This window comes from Mustela nigripes, chromosome 7 (assembly GCF_022355385.1).
Source record: "Mustela nigripes isolate SB6536 chromosome 7, MUSNIG.SB6536, whole genome shotgun sequence".
Lineage (NCBI taxonomy): Eukaryota > Metazoa > Chordata > Mammalia > Carnivora > Mustelidae > Mustela > Mustela nigripes.
In genome coordinates, this window is record NC_081563.1 from 109,064,775 (window position 1) to 109,082,387 (window position 17,613).

The 17,613-nt window shown below is 40.1% G+C and overlaps 1 protein-coding gene across 1 annotated transcript in view; it reads right to left on the minus strand.

Moving 5' to 3' along the window:
• Positions 1-12,323: 12,323 nt before the first annotated feature.
• Positions 12,324-17,613, minus strand: part of MCM8 (minichromosome maintenance 8 homologous recombination repair factor) — a 47,204-nt gene continuing 41,914 nt past the window's right edge. The window contains exons 18-19 of the mRNA XM_059407913.1: positions 15,655-15,844; positions 12,324-12,625 (exon numbers count right to left, since the gene is read on the minus strand). Coding sequence (XP_059263896.1) covers positions 12,533-12,625; positions 15,655-15,844 — 283 coding nt within the window. The 3' untranslated portion in view covers positions 12,324-12,532. The remainder of the gene's footprint in view (positions 12,626-15,654; positions 15,845-17,613) is intronic.

The window sequence follows — 17,613 nt, forward strand, 5'->3', positions numbered from 1 at the left end:
GGGAGGGGAGCACAGGAACTGTAAGGCTGAGTGACGGCGGGGCCGATGTGGCCTGAGAGCGTAGGAGCCGTTTCGGGTCTCGGCCTGAAGCCCTCCGAGGCCCGTGACCTGCAGAAGACCCCCCCGCCCCACTCCGAGGTGTGTGCGGCGCTCCGGGGGTCCTCGTGGGAGGTTTAAATATCAGTAAAGCGTCTGGTACAGAAGTCATTAATACAAGCTCCCTGCCTTTTTCCCTCTTCTGAGCGTTTAATACGCCAAAAATGTGGGTATTAGAAAATGACAGTTTACCAGGAAAGTGTTTATTTACAGCTAGGTTCTAGTGCATTCTCCCGTTTAGTCCTTCCAGCAACTCCAAAATAGGAAATTTAGGATGAGAGAGGTTAAGAAACTTGCTTATTAGAGGAATATCCAAAATAAGAATGAGCTCATCATTGATCAATATTATTATACATTAATTATTAATGTTGCAATTATATTAATTGCTGACATATTTTGCATTAATATTGCAATGTTGCAGAACTGTTTTCTTAATTGACTTCTGTGTCAAATTGGATTTGAATGGGTCTTGCTGCCTCCGCACTGTTTCGCCCCCACCCCCCACCCCAGCCCTGTCTGTGGTGACAGACCCACTTTAAAGTTGATCTTGAACTCTTAATTCAGGTAGTTAGGAAAGGAAAAGACCACCTGAATTTGAAAATCATCGTAGATCTGAGTATTTATCAAAAGAAATCTTTAATGTCTTATGTGCATATTGAAATACTGACATTGTGAGAAAAGTTAAACTTTCTGATCTAGCAATGTGAAAAATTTTTTTAAAACCATAAATAAAAAAATTTAAAAAAAACATTGGAATCAAATACCTACAATTCTCATAGACATTGGATAATCCTGTGAAGTGAGAATGGGCAGTATTTCAATCTCTCCTTTGCTTTTCACTCACTAAATTGCCTCTATTCGTTCTTTCCACTTCTTCCTAATTTAAGACAGTTTCTCACTGTTTCTTGGAAGTTTTCTTCTCTATGCTGCGTCTGCCTGTAATAGTTGGCACTATGTGGTCTTTTATCGTGGTAATCATTTTCCAATATATACTTGTTTCGGATCATGTTAAGTGTATACAATGATGTATATCAATTACAGTTCAGATAAAACTAGAAGAATTTAATACCTATATATTATATATATAAAATACATAGATATTAAGCCAACTTTACTATGAACTACTGATAGTACTGTGAAATATAAAGTAGGACAGCAAAGGGTCTGGCATTTTGGCCTAAAGGACAATGACAGGCTAATACATAGGACTAAAAAGTAGGAGTGCTTGGCTGGCTTGGTCAGTGGAGCGTACGACTCTTGATTTTGGAGCTATGAGTTTGAGCCCCATATTGGGTATAGAGATTATTTAAAAATCTTTGAAAAATAAATAATATGAGTAACAGTGCTTCTAGCATTGCATTTCCCTAACATTTTAAGACAGGAGAATATCCAAATATTAGTCTCTGATTTCATTTTCTAGAACATGACAGGTGTCAATAAGTTAACAGGTTAATCTGGGATGAAGGATGTAGAAAATGCAGAAACCCCGGAAAACAATTTCAGGTATAAGATAGTAGGTACATAAAGTAAATAAAGAGTGTAACATATTTCATAACATAGTTTGGAGGAGGGCAAAGGAAACCTTAAAATTCTACAGTTAGTATTTGTTTTATAGTAAGTTCATTTAAATCTGTAATTGTTCATTTCTTTTTTTTTTTTTTTTTTTTTAAGATTTTATTTATTTATTTGACAGAGAGAAATTACAAGTACACTGAGAGGCAGGCAGAGAGAGAGAAGGAAGCAGGCTCCCTGCTGAGCAGAGAGCCCGATGCGGGACTCGATCCCAGGACCCTGAGATCATGACCTGAGCCGAAGGCAGCGGCTTAACCCACTGAGCCACCCAGGCGCCCTGTAATTGTTCATTTCTATCCAGTAAGATTAAATAGGTGGGCAGCTTACATGTCTGAGGGGATTGGGAATCTCTGTCACTGAAATTTTCCCCAAAATTGGGAAAAAATAATTAGAGAAGTCTGTAACATAAATCCAAATAAGAGTCCATATGTAGGGGTGTCTGGGTGGCTCAGTCAGTTAAGCGTCTGCCTTCCACTCAGGTCATGATCTCAGGGTCCTGGGATCAAACCCTGCCTATTTGGCAGGCTCCATGCTCAGCGGGGTGTCTACTTCTCCCTCTGCTTCTCCCCCCCTCTTGCTCACTCTCTCTCTCAAATAAATAAATAAATAAAACCTTTAAAAAAATCCACATGTAAACCCTAGTCCTCATGCTTGAAATTAATTTCAAATTTTTATCTCTCTACTCTTGTTATTAGAATTATTTTTTTTAAAGAGCGAAAATATTCTGGTCAGGTATCTTATCCCAACTTCTCTAGTCAATCATGCAAGTGCTAACATTAAGAGAAACAAAGAATATGAAAAGAAAAAGGACTAAATAAATAACCTTGGATAATTAGCCAAGTTGACAGTGTACTTTAGTTCTATGAAAACATAAATGCTTTTAACAGCCACTAATATCTATAGTGCAATCACAGCGATACTGTGTTTGGCCCTTATCCTTTAATTGATCCTTTGCAGAGGAAGTTGTAAAAATAAAAATCCCGCCCTTAGAGAGTAGTAGTATCTTGCCACATTTATGCTTTCCTTGGTAAGTTGCAAAGCACTAAAGGTCTGGCTGTGCTAACTATCAACGCATCTGAGGCTTTTGAAAAAAAAAAAAAAAAAAGACTCTATTCCAAATCTGTTAATATTTTCTATTGATAAATTGAGAAACTAGAAATATGTTTGCCTTCCCCTTATATCAGACATATGATGAGGCATAGGTTTGTTATTTATAATAATTTTTTTAGTCTGGGACACACTAAACTTGAGCCACTTTCTGTTTCTTGGGACCAGAAGAAAATAGTGATAATGCAAAGAAGTAGCTTTGCAAATGGATCTTATATAAATATAAATAATAATGATTGGAAGTTAAACCAGAAAATTGAAATTGTTTCTCTAGGAATCAAGTTAAGTCTTGTAGGAGTGAGCCATTAAGTATTGACAAAAAAGCCAGTATCTAGTAACTAGTAAGGCACAGGTTTCAATCATTGTAATAAATATACCAACAGCCTTAAATAGAAAGGAATAAAATGATTTGATTTAGAATCAAAACACAAGAGAGGGAATTCATTGTAGGGCCAACCTCCTCAAGACTTGCAGAGATTAACTCCAACAAAACTCTGTAATTTAGCTCACCCTTTAATTTATTAAGAGATCTAAACTAGGGGCACCTGGGTGGCTCAGTCAGTTAAGTGGCTGCCTCAGCTCCAGTCATGATCCCAGAGTCCTGGGATCAACGGAGAGCCTGCTTCTCCCTCTGCCTGCTGCTCTGCCTACTTGTGCTTTCCCTCTCTCTGTCAAATAAATAAAATCTTTTTTGAAAAGAGTGAACTAAAGTATTTTTTGTCAACTTCTAGTGCTAATTTTTCGTTATTCCTTCCTGCAAAAGTACTGCTGTTACTAAATCTATCAAGGCTTTACCTAAGAGCTTTTAGGCAGTCCATTCTTGTAGGAACCTCTAAAAGAAATAAAAATGCTCACAAAGACAGGCATTATCTACAAACGAGGAAGTAAAAAAGGTTGGTTTCAATATATTTACCCTCTTCCCTTTGCAATAGTTTAAAAATAACAAAGGGATTTTTAACATTATTTAGTGTATGACTTGCTTTACTTTCCATTCTAGTCCTCCTTCCTGTCAAGAATTTAAGAATCTTGTTGTCCTTTTTGTTGCTTAGGGTACCCTGTTTTAATGTTTTTATCTATCCTTTCTATTTCAGGGCAAGTGGCTGAATTTTGGAAGGTAAGAAATCACCCTCATAAACCACCAAAAAAAAAAAAAATTAAACCAATGCTGTGGACTCCTTCAGTGATTTTCTTCTGAGAAAAGCCTTCAGATATGAGCACAAGGTAATTTTTTTTTTCCTCCACAGAATCCTAAGCATTTTGGTTCATTTTAAAGGGGTCCATGTAGGGACACCTGGCTGGCTCAGTTGGTGGAGCAAGTGACTCTTTATTTTGGGGTCTTGAGCTCAAGCCCCACGTTGGGTGTAGAGATTGCATAAGAACAAATAAAGGAGTTCATGTAATTACTGAAAATGGAATGCAAATAGAATTTTTCAAGTGTTTTGTGTTTTGGGGGGCACTTGGGTGGCTCAGCCAGTTAAGCATCTGCCTTTAGCTCAGGTAATGATCTCAGGGTCCTGGGATCGAGCTCACACTGGGCTCCCTGCTCAGTGGGCAGTCTGCTTCCCCCTCTCCCTTTGCCCCTCCCCACCCACTCCTGCACTCTGTGTGTGTGCGCGTCTCTCTCTCTCATATAAATAAATAAAATCTTAAAAAAAGTGTTTCTGAATATGGTACGTATTCTTTAGCTATTAATTTTCTGCACATACTTCATAGTCCTTAAGAATTGAGCAGAGTTATTATTCATATTTTTATAAACCATGTCTCCGTGTAACTCAGCATTAATTTTTTTCCTGGTTAAATCAGGTTATTTAATAACCTTATTTCTGGTGCACAGGCTGATACATAGGATAAGAGGGGACAGAGCTGGGCAGCTCAGTACTGATAGCGTTAAAAATAGTTGTGTTTCTTGGCAAAATTGCAGTTAGACTAGGCCCCTTCGGACATTATGAACAAAGTACAGGGCTAGATCTCTTTTGGAAGAGATCACTGCTTTCTTATTAAAATGCATATTTTACCCAGTAAAACTAGATATTACCAAAGTAAGGTCAACTTGTGCAGATGTCAACCAGAGTTTGGGATGGATTTTCTGGTACTAAAGCCAACCCTCTCTTCTGTTCTTTTCAATTCCAATCCCATTTCCCAGGAGGCAAATTAGCCTAAATGTATTCTTTCCCTTTTCCCACAAATACTTAGAAAACTGTTGTATACCAGTCATGTCCTAGATTCTAGGTAACCTGCACACGTCTTACACAGAGTCATCTGTGTAAATAGATGATTACACAATCATGTAAGTGCAAACTTACATGATTGCACACTATCTAGACTCCAGCCCCTAAAAGGTAAAAAAAAAAAAAAAATGTCTTCCAAGGAATGTTTTCCAGATCTCCTATAGAATCTGGTAAAAGCTATAAAACATCTGCAACACAAATTTTGTGTAAAATTTAAAGGATTCCTGTCACCCAGGAGACCCACTCACCAACCCTAAGGTAAGAACCACTAGGCAGTGCTCACTCGATCCTCTGAGCTCAGAGTTCAGGTGGTCTTATGAACTGTTTGCCGTGTTCCCAGGAGTCAGGTCTTGTGCTTGGTCTCTGCAGCCCCTAATCTCATATATTAGGTGGAGAAAACACAGGGCTGTCACCTCAGCTTTTCTTTTAGAGCCATTGATTTAGCAACCCAGAGGGGCACCTGGGTGGCTCAGTCGTTAAGCATCTGCCGAGGTTCTGGGATCAAGCCCCACATTAGGCTTCCTGCTTGGCTGGGAAGCCTGCTTCTCCTCTCCTACTCCCCCCTGTCGTGTTCCCTCTCTTGCTGTCTCTGTTTCTGTCAAATAAATAAAATCTTAAAAACAACAAAACAAAATTTAGCAACCCAGAAATTCTCCCTTTTTATTCTTGGCCTTGGTGAAGGCATGTGACCTTTCTCTGAGAACTGCCCTTTCAAGAACCTCTAGTCTTCCTGCTGTTTAGGTAACCTCTGATGGCACAGAACTACAGCCAAAGGGCGGGGGGGTGGGGAGGTGGGAAAGCGGCATCTCATGGTATCATAGGGGAGGTGTCAATAACAAAATATTTAAAAAGCCTGGGTGGCTCAGTGGGTTGAACCTTCAGCTCGGGTCATGATCTTAGGGTCCTGGGGTCAAGCCCCGCATTGGGCTCTCTGCTCAGCAGGGAGCCTGCTTCCCCCTCTCTCTCTCTGCCTTCCTCTCTTCCTGCTTGTAATCGCTCTCTGTCAAATAAATAAATAAAATATTTAAAAAAAAAATGTTAAAAACTTCCACAACTGAAATTTTAGCTGAGATTTTTTTTCACTGAGCAATTATTCAACATTCAGAGAGCAGGAGACAACAGAATGACATGACTTGCCTTTTTTTTTTTTTCTCTAGCAGGATTTCAGCGTCATGACTACATTTTGGCCGCTACTGTTAGAATACCACGTACAAAATGTATTAGTGTCCTGTTGCTACTTGCAATACATTGCCACACGCTTAGTGCCTTCACACAAATTTATGACCTTAGAGCTCTGTAGGTCAGAGTGTGATGCGGGTCTCCCTGGGCTTTAAACGTCAAGGCACTGACAGGGCTGTGATCCTCTCTAGGGGGTTGTTTCCTTGCCTTTTCCAGATTCCAGAGCCCACCCACATTCCTTGTCTGATGCCTCCGCCCTCTGTCGGAAAAGCCAACGTGTTGCATCTGTTGTGTCTTTCCTGCAGTCTTCCTCTCTCTGACGCTGTCATTTTGCCTCCCTCTGACACTTTCAAGGTTACGTCTGATTATATCAGGCCTGTCTCCCAATTTTAGGGTCAGCTAACTAGCAACCTTAATTTTCCTTTGCCATGTAAGCCAACATAGTCATAGGTTCTGGGGACTAGAACCTGAGGATGATCGAAGCTGTATCTACACATGGTAACTAATTCCACCATGGAGAAAAGCTGATGATGGAAATCAAATAGGTACACTCTACCTTTCCATCCCCAGGCCGACTTCCTAGAGCAAACTTAATACATCTTGTCTGTTTTTAGTTCTGATGGTTACCTCCATAACTTTAAATAAAGCCAGGGGGCGCCTGGGTGGCTCAGTGGTTTAGGCCTCGGCCTTCGGCTTGGGTCATGATCTCGGTCCTGGGATCAAGCCCCACATCGGGCTCTCTGCTCAGCAGGGAGCCTGCTTCCCCCCTCTCTCTGCCTGCCTCTCTGCCTACTTGTGATCTCTCTCTGTCTATCAAATAAATAAATAAGTAAATAAATAAAGCCAGTATGCAGTTTGTGTGAATTAATATTGCCTTCTAACCATAAGTATTGTGTAATGATCTTGGTGGAATGCTTTGGATAAGGATGAATCCGTGAGGGCTTAGTTGCTGGAAACAGAAACGACGGTAGCCACAGGAAGGAGGATTGCACAGTGGAATTGGGTGCTTGTCATATTGTTGGAAGGGTGGAGGCGTGGGCACTCTGTGCTGGGTCTCCAGAGCTGACTCCCAGGAAAAGGTTGAAGGTCTGGCTTGCTGCAGGAGCCACTAACCCCATGACAGTGAGGAAGGTGGAGAGTGGGGACTGCTGCCATCACCCCACAGCTGCTTCGCAACTACTGCTAGGATTCTGGTGCAGAGAAATTAAATGTCTCGACTGCATATGCCATGTTGGAGGAAGATGGCTCTCTCCTGCTTCCACCTTCCAAATCCCACACAGGACGTCTCATCAGTGCAAGCCAGCTCTCACTCAGAACGCTAGCTGCAAAAGGAGTGTGGAAATGTCAAGTTTCTTTGCTTCCTAGTCTCTGTGTGATAGGAAAGCCTACCAGGAGGTAGGAATGAAGGTTGGATATCAAATCGCTGTATTCACGACCTTCATTTCTTTGGCTCGGCAATATGCATATACAAAATTCTACCCATTCATAACCTTCTGTATAACAATAACAACTATAATACATTAATGCAAGAACTCTTTTTCACTCCTTTATAAAAGGAGAGTTATTCACACAGGCCCATCACTGACTATGTGGTACACGTTCCTCTTCTGTTTCGGCTGCATTCTCATCTTGATAACCTCTATCCTTAGGACTAAATTGTCAAATTAATTATCACCAATCCAGGGCGCCTGGGTGGCTCAGTGGGTTAAGCCGCTGCCTTCAGCTCAGGTCATGATCTCAGGGTCCTGGGATCGAGTCCCGCATCGGGCTCTCTGCTCAGCGGAGAGCCTGCTTCCCTCTCTCTCTCTGCCTGCCTCTCCATCTACTTGTGATTTCTCTCTGTCAAATAAATAAATAAAATCTTTAAAATTAAAAAAATGAGTAAATTATCACCAATCCATTTAAAACACTAGAGAAAAATAAGAGGGGAAGGTAAATTGGTTAATGTACAGTACAGAGCTCTCCCCAACTAGTCATGAAGGCCATGAGGTTGTTGTTAATGTTTAGAACTATCTTCCTCCATTCCCATTCCTTACTCCCTTTTTGCTCAGTCAGCATCTCAGCTGCTCTGAATTCTTTACCTTGTGGAGTGACACAAAGCTTCATTCCTGAGGAGTTTGAGCCTACAGAGATCTTACCTGTAGCCTTCCATCATCCCTTATTGGTGGATGTGAATATAGTAGGAGCTTCCCCAGAAGATTCTGAGATTCAGAAATGTCCCCCATGCCCCATTTAGAGGAGTGACTCAGTTTCCCCCTCATTCTCAGGTAAACCCATTAATCCTCTCTTTTCTACTTCTGTCTCAACTTCCAGTTCAGTGGGCCCATTGCTGTGTCCTCTGACAGACGTATTCCTCCTTCAGATAGTAAAACCTCTAGCTAGGAAAGCCCAATTTTTTGAGGATGCAAAACAAAAACTTTATGAATGGTCATTAGAAGTAACAGTAAAACTGTTCTAAAATTTGTACCTTGGTTCCTAGGCCCGTGTCTTCTGGCTGTGGGAGAAACAGAACCATAAAGTGGGCACTAGCTTGAAGAAGTTCACATAGGATGGTACCCCAAACTTGCAAGGTATTGTCACCTAGCTGGTACCGTAACTGAATCTTCATGGTCCATTCCAATGTTCCGTAAGGCCAGATGCTTTGGGGTATCTGCTATAGAGACCGGAGACTTAACAGTGATGATAATAGTAAAAAATTCCTATCCCTTTGGAGCTTACATCCTAGCCAGACTAAAGAAACATTAAAAAAAAAAAAAAAGAATAAACCACATAGTGTATTAGATTGTATTGATTGTTACAGGAAGGAAGGTAGGGTTGGTGGGGGAGGGGGCAGAGTGCAGTTTTAAACAGTGTCTAGGAAAGATGGCACCACTAAGGTAACATTTGACCCTGATGAGCTGGGAGGATGAGCCATGTGGCTCTCTGGTGGAAAGCATATTGGATGGTAGCAACAGCATGTGCAAAAGCCCTCAGATAGGAAATGTGCCCAGGATGTTCTAGAACCAGCAGAGACCATCATGACAAGCAGACTGAGTGAGGAACAGGGGAGAAGTGGGAATCAAGGTGAGAGTGTGAACATGGGGTAAGATGTGAAAGGTGTTGTTCTGTTCAGTAGCTACTCCCCATAGCTCCACCACTCCCCTTATCTACAATGGTATTCTGAGTTTCCCAGGATTAGAGTTAGCTTGCAGATAATACATGACATTTATTTAGGTTTATCTTGCTTACAACAGTTTGTGAACCCATCTGAAAATCTTTTTGTTTCAATAGATGAGTCTATTTGTATTTATTAATGTGACATACTTAGGTTTAAGTTAACATCATGATTATGTTAGGCTCTTATTTTAAATACTTTTCATGAGGGGCGCCTGGGTGGCAGTGGGTTTAAAGCCTCTGCCTTCAGCTCAGGTCATGATCCCAGGGTCCTGGGATTGAAGCCCGCATCACATCGGGCTCTCTGTTCAGCGGGGAGCCTGCTTCCCTTCCTCTCTCTGCCTGCCTCTCTGACTACTTGTGATCTGTCAAATAAATAAAATCTTAAAAAGAAAAAAAATTTCATGATGTAATGTTTTTTGCTGCTTTTGTTCTAAAATTTGTACCTGAGATTTGTTTTAATCAGGTATGAGTTGACAGACAAGAGACAACCACTTTTGGAAAGCATTAATTACATTTACTAAGAGAAGGGGGCATACCATGTCACAAAGGGCCACATGGGGAAGCACCCAGGTTGGTCAGGAGACAAGAGTGAGGGGAACCCTAGCCCTTTATTGCTATAGTTGTGGGAAGTTTTTAGGTGGGGATGTCCTTTACTGGGGAGGAAGTGAAACTCAAGTGTTGGGGTTTGTGGTTGGAGGCTGTTAGTTGCAAAAGCTGCGATCACAGAGATGTAAACAATTTTGGCTGCCAGTTTGGCCTTGTGATTAACTGAAACAAAATAAACAATACAAGATGGAAGAAAACCAGAGATTCTTCTGATAATTTATTATTTTTTCCCCTATAACTTTCTCCCTATCATAGTTCTCACCTTTGACTTTTTAAACAGTATTTACTTTCTTCTTCTTTGAACAATACAATGTGTATATTTATATGGCTATATATACTATATATTCTAGAACATAGCATAGGCTATGTACTACAACCGCTCTTCATCAATTTCTGTACTCCAGCAAGCTCTTCATCAATTTCTGTACTCCAGCAAGATCCTGAGAAGCTGCTGCTGCCAACCTATATGCCATATCCACACTACTGAAAACGGTTTTGTTTTTTTTTTTTTTTTAACCCCAAAAGGTGTGTAAAGTACATTTTAAGAAATATGCTTTGTTGGGTTTCTTCTACAGTATTCACCACCAGGCACCATCTCAGCCTCTTCCCCTTGGAAGGCTGTCTGGGTCATCCTGATAGCTTTTGGCAGCTTTTCCTAGTGTGTTGGGGTTTGGGGATTAGTTGTCTTCTAGTTCACAGAAGATGGACTATATATTTTTATTTTTCAGTTTCCTTTTTGTTGTGAGCAACTTCACAGGAGAGAAAGGGGAGAATGCCTCCATCTCTTGCTAGAAACCTCTTGTATTCTCTTGAAAATTTTCATATTCTTAAATCAAGTTGCTTACCTACTTTGGTTAAGTTCTGTGTCCTCATTTATAAGAGATATAATCACCCATATATGTGTATTGACTTCATGGTGTATGTATCAGAATCTCTTTTACCTGTTGGGGCAGCGGTTACAGAATGAAGCAAAGACTTTGTCCTTACAAGGTGAGATGAGAGATGTGGTTTGGTCCAGAATAATGGAACTAGAAGTAATTAAAAGTGCTGAGTGAATTTTTTGATGGACTAATACAAGGGTAAGAGGAAAAAAAGAGTAAAGATAACACCAATATTTTTGGCATAAGCAACTACCAGGATAGCTATGAAACATAGTAAAATTTCAGGATACCTGGGAAAAGGGAAGACCCCAGTACCTTCTCAAGGTAAAAAAGATCACCTGGCAAGAATAAAAACAATTAATGGCCTTACATTTCTAAACAGGAACACTGAAAACTAGAAATAATAGAGCAACACCTATTTTTAGTTTTACAAACTAAAATTTTATGCCCAAACTATCAATCCAGAGGGAAGGGTAGAGTTTGCCTAATGAACTGTTCTCAGGGAGCTACTAGAAGATGGGTTCTACCAAAAGAAAAAGACATAAAAGTTAGGAAATGAGACAGAAAATGAGAAGTCCCAAAATGACAGTTATATAGTTCAGACTGGAAAATGCTAGAACCAGGAGAAATGTCCCCAAGAAATTAAAATAGACTATTTGATTTGTTTGCATCTTTTTTTCTTCTTTTTTTTTTTTAAAAAGATCTTATTTATTTGACAGAGATGGTAAGTAGGCAGAGAGGCAGGCAGAGAGAGAGGAAGAAGCAGGCTCCCTGCTGAGCAGAGAGCCCAATGTGGGGCTTGATCCCAGGACCCCAGGATCATGACCTGAGCTGAAGGCAGAGGCTTTACCCCACTGAAACACCCAGGCGCCTCTTGTTTACATGTACTAAGAGGAGACATAGACTTGCAGTGGAGCCTCTGGGCCAAATTAGTGGTAGATACAGAGAAAGCTAAATGGTTGAAAAACTAATTATTAACTCTAAGGAAAACAAGTCTGGTACAAGAAAGGAAAAGAAATATTCGATAGTCGTAATAATGTTGAGGCTAAATGTAGATTTAACATAAGATCATGACTTATAACTAAATTCGAACGAAATGGGAAATTGTGTGCATGCAGAAGGGTTTAGAATAGCATTTTCACTTTCTGTGTAGTAAGTAAGTTAATGAGGTTGCTTGGTTTTTTAATATAAGCGTTGTACAGCTACTGACTTAAAACAGGTACATATTTAACTTGGGTAATAGAACATATCATTTAAAATTTTTTTCAGTAGCTAAGATGTTAAGTTAAATATGTCAAATAAAATATTTCCAATTTGTTTTGGAAAGTTGGTTTCAATTTATTTCTGAAAGATATTCAGTATTTGTATGTCAGAACTATTTAAACTTTAAGATGTAACTTTGCAAATACTTACCCAGATGGAACACTTAATATAAAAAAAAAAACAACTATGAAATATTTCTAAGAATAAAAGAGGTCAAAAATAAAACTACATATCATTTAAAAATATAATAATTTATTTTTAATCTTTCAGAAAAGCTGTAAAAAATAAGCACCTGACTTTGTTACTTTTTAAATTAACACTCTTTTCCTATTACTTTTAGCATGTCATTTTCTAGAGAACGGTATTTTTTTTTAACATATTCTTTATTACTGAGATGGTTTTAAAATGCTAATAATCCCTGGAGGTGCTGGTTTGGTAGTCCTTTTACATAGTTTGAAGCTGGTAAACCTTTGGGCCTTTTTTTAAGAGGTAACCTTGGTCATTTAGTGATCCAATAAAATTTTCAAAATCAGCAACCTGGAATAAAATATAAAAAAACAGCCTATTAAGTAATATGCAAAAATATGATTTATAAAACGAATCTCTCAAACAGATATATACAAATCTCAAGTTTCTTGGGCAAATAAATTTATTTTTATTTCCTCAGAGAAAACTGCTTACATATGAGCTTTCAATTCTATTATGAGATTCTATTCTAATTAATTAGCTAAGCCAATAAAAAATAAAAACACCAGGATCCAAAGTATTTTTAAGATTTTATTTATTTTTTTGAGAGATAGCACAAGCTGGGGGAGAGACAGAGAGAGAGGGTTAAGCAGGCTGCCCACTGAGCAGGGAGCCCAATACAGGACTCGATCCCAGGACCCTGGGATCATGACCTGAGCAGAGGCAGATGCTTAGCTGACTGAGCCACCCAGGCACCCCCAGAGTATTTTTTATTTTTGTTTTAGATTAGCTTCAAAACAAAAATTAGACTAGTTTCAATTCTGAAATCAAGTGGGCAATTTTCTGTGTAAACTTTTGTGTGCTTATATCCATTTTCACTAAAACTTTTAAGTACATAGAGCAGGTGGAATATGTCTATTTAACAAATGAGGAAACTGAGATTCAAAGATGTTAAGATGGGGGCGCCTGGGTGGCTCAGTGGGTTAAGCCTCTGCCTTCAGCTCAGGTCATGATCCCAGGGTCCTGGGATCGAGCCCCGCATCGGGCTCTCTGCTCAGCAGAGAGCCTGCCTCCACCTCTTTCTCTGCCTGCCTCTCTGCCTACTTGTGATCTCTGTCAAATAAATAACAAAAACAAACAAACAAAAACAAAGATGTTAAGATGACTTGCCCACCTGGGACGGTCAGAGAAATATGGAAAGTGAGCCATATTTCTCCCAATTGTCAAGATACTGAAAAAGAGGTAAGTGTGTGTTTTAGATAACTTTTTTAAAAAGCTCTGAGCAGCTCATTTCATAGCTTAAATAAAGAAAATAAGCTTATATTTTGAAATTCTCCAAAAAATCCTATTCCATTCTTTTCATCCAAATATTATTTTTTTCAATCTCCATTTAATTTTTTAAATTTTAATTCCAGAAATAGTTAATAGTGTTATATTCATTTCAGGGGTACAGTAGAGTGATTCAGCAATTCCACATATTATTTAGTCCTCTCATAATAAGTGTACTTTAAAAAAAGGATTTATTTTTATTTTTTTCTAAAGATTTACTTATTTATTTGAGAGAGAGAATGCACCTGTAATTGAGCACATACGGGAGTGGGAGGGCCAGAGGGAAAGGGGGAGACAATCATTTTTTTTTTTTTAAAGATTTTATTTATTTATTTGACAGAGAAGAGAGAGAGAGACAGTGAGAGAGGGAATGCAAACAGGGGAAGTGGGAGAGGGAGAAACAGGCTTCCAGGGGAGCAGGGAGCCCAATGTGGAACTCGATCCCAGAACTCTGGGATCGCGACCTGAGCTGAAGGCAGACACTTAACGACTGAGCCACCTAGGTGCCCCAGGAGACAGAATCTTTTTTTTTTTTTTTTTTTTAAAGATTTTATTTATTTATTTGACAGAGAGAGATCACAAGTAGGCAGAGAGGCAGGCAGAGAGAGAGAGGAGGAAGCAGGCTCCCCGCTGAGCAGAGAGCCCAATGCGGGACTCGATCCCAGGAGCCCGAGATCATGACCTGAGCCGAAGGCAGCGGCTCAACCCACTGAGCCACCCAGGTGCCCCAAGGAGACAGAATCTTAAGCAGACTTCCTGCTGAGTGCAGAGCTAAACTTGGGGCTCAGTCTGAACACCCTGAGACCATGGCCTGTGCCAAATCAAGAGTCACATGCTTAACTGACTGAGCCACCCAGGTGCTCCTAAAGATTTTTATTTTTAGGTAATCTCTACACCTAAGTGTGGGGCTTGAACTTGCAACCCTGAGATCAAGAGTTGCATCCTCCATTAACTGAGCCAGCCAGGTATACCTAGTAACATGTACTTTTAATCCCCTTCACCTATTTTACCCATCCCCTCCCCCTACCTCCCCTCTGGTAACCATCTGTTCTTTATAGTTAGGAGTCTGTTTTTGGTTTGTCTTTCCTTCTCTTTTTTTGTTTGTTTCTTAAATCCACATGAGTGAAATCATATGGTATTTGTCTTTCTCTGACTTATTTCACTTAGCATTATACTGTCTAGCTCCATCCATGTTGCACATGGCAAATGTCATCTTTTTAATGGCTGAGTAGTATTCCGGTGTGTGTGTGTGTGTGTGTGTGTGTGTGTGTGTGTGTGTATACACACATACTGTTTCTTCTTTATCCATTCATCTATAGATGGACACTTAGGTTGCTTCCATAATTTGGCTACTGTAAATAATGCTGTAATAAATATAGGGGTGCATATATCACTCTCAATTAGTGTTTTTGTATTTTTTGGATAAGTGCACAGTAGTGTGATTGTTGGATCATAGCATAATTCTATTTCTAATTTTGGGGGGTAATTTTGTACTGTTTTCCATAGTCATCCAAATCCTTTGAAAACATTTTTTTTAAAAGATTCTATTTATTTATTTCACAGAGAGAGATCACAAATAGGCAGAGGCAGGCAGAGAGAGGAGGAAGGAGGCTCCCTGCCGAGCAGAGAGCCTGATGCGGAGCTTAATCCCAGGACCCTGAGACCATGACCTGAACTGAAGGCAGAGGCATACCCACTGAGCCACCAAATCTTTTGAAATTTAAAAGCTCAGGCGCCCCCAAGTCTTTTTTTTTTTTTTTTTAAGATTTTATTTATTTATTTGACAGAGAGAAATCACAAGTAGATAGAGAGGCAGGCAGAGAGAGAGAGAGAGAGAGAGGGAAGCAGGCTCTCCACTGAGCAGAGAGCCCGATGCGGGACTCGATCCCAGGACTCTGAGATCATGACCTGAGCCGAAGGCAGCGGCTTAACCCACTCAGCCACCCAGGCACCCCGCCCCCAAATCTTTTGAAATTTAAAAGCTCTATACTTATTAAAGACCTCATGAGATTGTCATAAAAAAGATGTATTAAGCATTTGGTTTATCATACCTGAATGTTTAGTTCTTTGGCAATCTGCCGAAGTTGTTGAAACTGAAATAAGTTATTGTAAGTTCTTTCAGCAATGTTGTTGAGAGCAGAAATAAATCTTTTTGCTGTTGACCTGTTGCTCATTCCAGAACCGTGCTGAGATCGCTCAAAATCTAGGTTTCCAAATTCATCAGAATAAGTTCCTAGCATACTTAGTGAAAGGAGAGAAAAACAAAGTTACACAATGTGGCATGGCTACAAAATTTTTTGTCTCAGGTTATAAGAAGAAAAATGTGTACATAACCATGAGGCTCATGTAGCAAAAATTTAAACATGTACTGACTGAATGGCCACCATGAAATTCACTATGGTTTGAACTATGTGGAGATAAAGACATTTTTAGACATAGTTACCACTTTTAAGAAACTTGTACATTTGAGAAGAGAAAAGCTTAAGAATACAAAGTTGATAAACTGTGATATAAATACCTGGAACATTCTTTTTGATTCATGAAAAAAAGAAATTCTAAACATATTAAATTTAGGCTCTAGAGGATAAAGATATGTTCCCAGTTCCTAGGGAAGCATCTGACAAATGAAAGATGTTTAAAAATACCATGGGAATGAACTAGAAGGGTTCTGCAGACTTGCAGTCACGACAGAAATGAAAGGATCCACTAGTTCTCTGCTGCTTCCTCTTATTTTCACAGTATCATCAAAGAAAGACATATGTACTGTATAGTAGATTTTAGCCAGAAGTCTGAAAACACCAGAGATACATTTAGCCATCATCCGTAATCCAGTTCTGTGGCTGATTCCCTGCCTGTACAATGGAACTGACATGGCATACGGCAAAAAAATGTTATTTAAATCCAGAATTGGCTAATTAAATACAAATTCGTCACCTGCTAGGCAGTAGATCTGTAGTGGTGAATGAAACAGTTATAATTCCTGCCCTCAAGGAGCTTACAGCAATGAATTTACAGGGTTTCTAAAAACATAGCTTCATTTTGATCCCTGAACAATTAAGAGCCCACATGAAAGAAAAAGCTGTACAAATAGGAATGAATCTTCCAAATAAGACTGTAATAAATAATACATGTAATTTAATTAATGTAAATAAATATAATGAACTGATAAAATCTCTGTTCTGAGGTGACCAACCAATCTAGCAAAGGAGTCCCAGTCCCGGCCCCAGGGGCATTCCAGGTCTTCCCCTAGCCCCACTGGCCACAGCCACAAAAGTGGCACAGATACGGAAGTGAAAGTGTACAAAATAACCCCTTTGTTTGTGCTTGGGGTTAAGACCTTGTGAGATTACTCTCCTCTGAGCTTGCCGGTGTAAAATAAAGCTCTGATCCTCCAAGGTCTCTGAGTTTCACTTGATTTTTTGGCCAGGATCCAGTCCGTGTTCTGTAACATTTGGTTCCCTCACTGGGAAACCCAACCGCACTGGCCCATTGTTGCCACAAGTTTGGGGGCAATGGTGTGGCAGTGACAGAACAAGGGGTTGTAACGGAGAAAGCGCACCCTGCCTAATCTTTGGTAGTCTCCCACCTGGTCACCTTGGACTGGCCCCGCTCTGCTGTTCCTGCCAGACTCAAAAGAGACTTGTCAGGTGAGGACCTGGTCCTGCGGGCCATCAATGAGGTAGCTGTCCCCCTACAGTGGTCCCAAATCCATGCACACTCCTCCAGTATGTGGATGACCTCCTCCTTGCCAGTGACACAAAAGAAGACTGCACAAAAGGCACAAAGGCCCTCCACAGCTCCTGTCAAACTGGGGATACCTAACCTCATGGAAGAAGGCACACATCTGCCAACAACAGGTCCAATCTCTCAGTTTCCTCCTCACCAAAGAGAAGAGAGAACTAGGGCCAGAGAAAAAGAAAGTCTTCATCAAAGCCCTAGAAAAAAAGGGGGGCCTACAAGAATTCCTGGGGGCTGCAGGAGTCTGCTGCATCTGGATTCCTGGGTTCTCA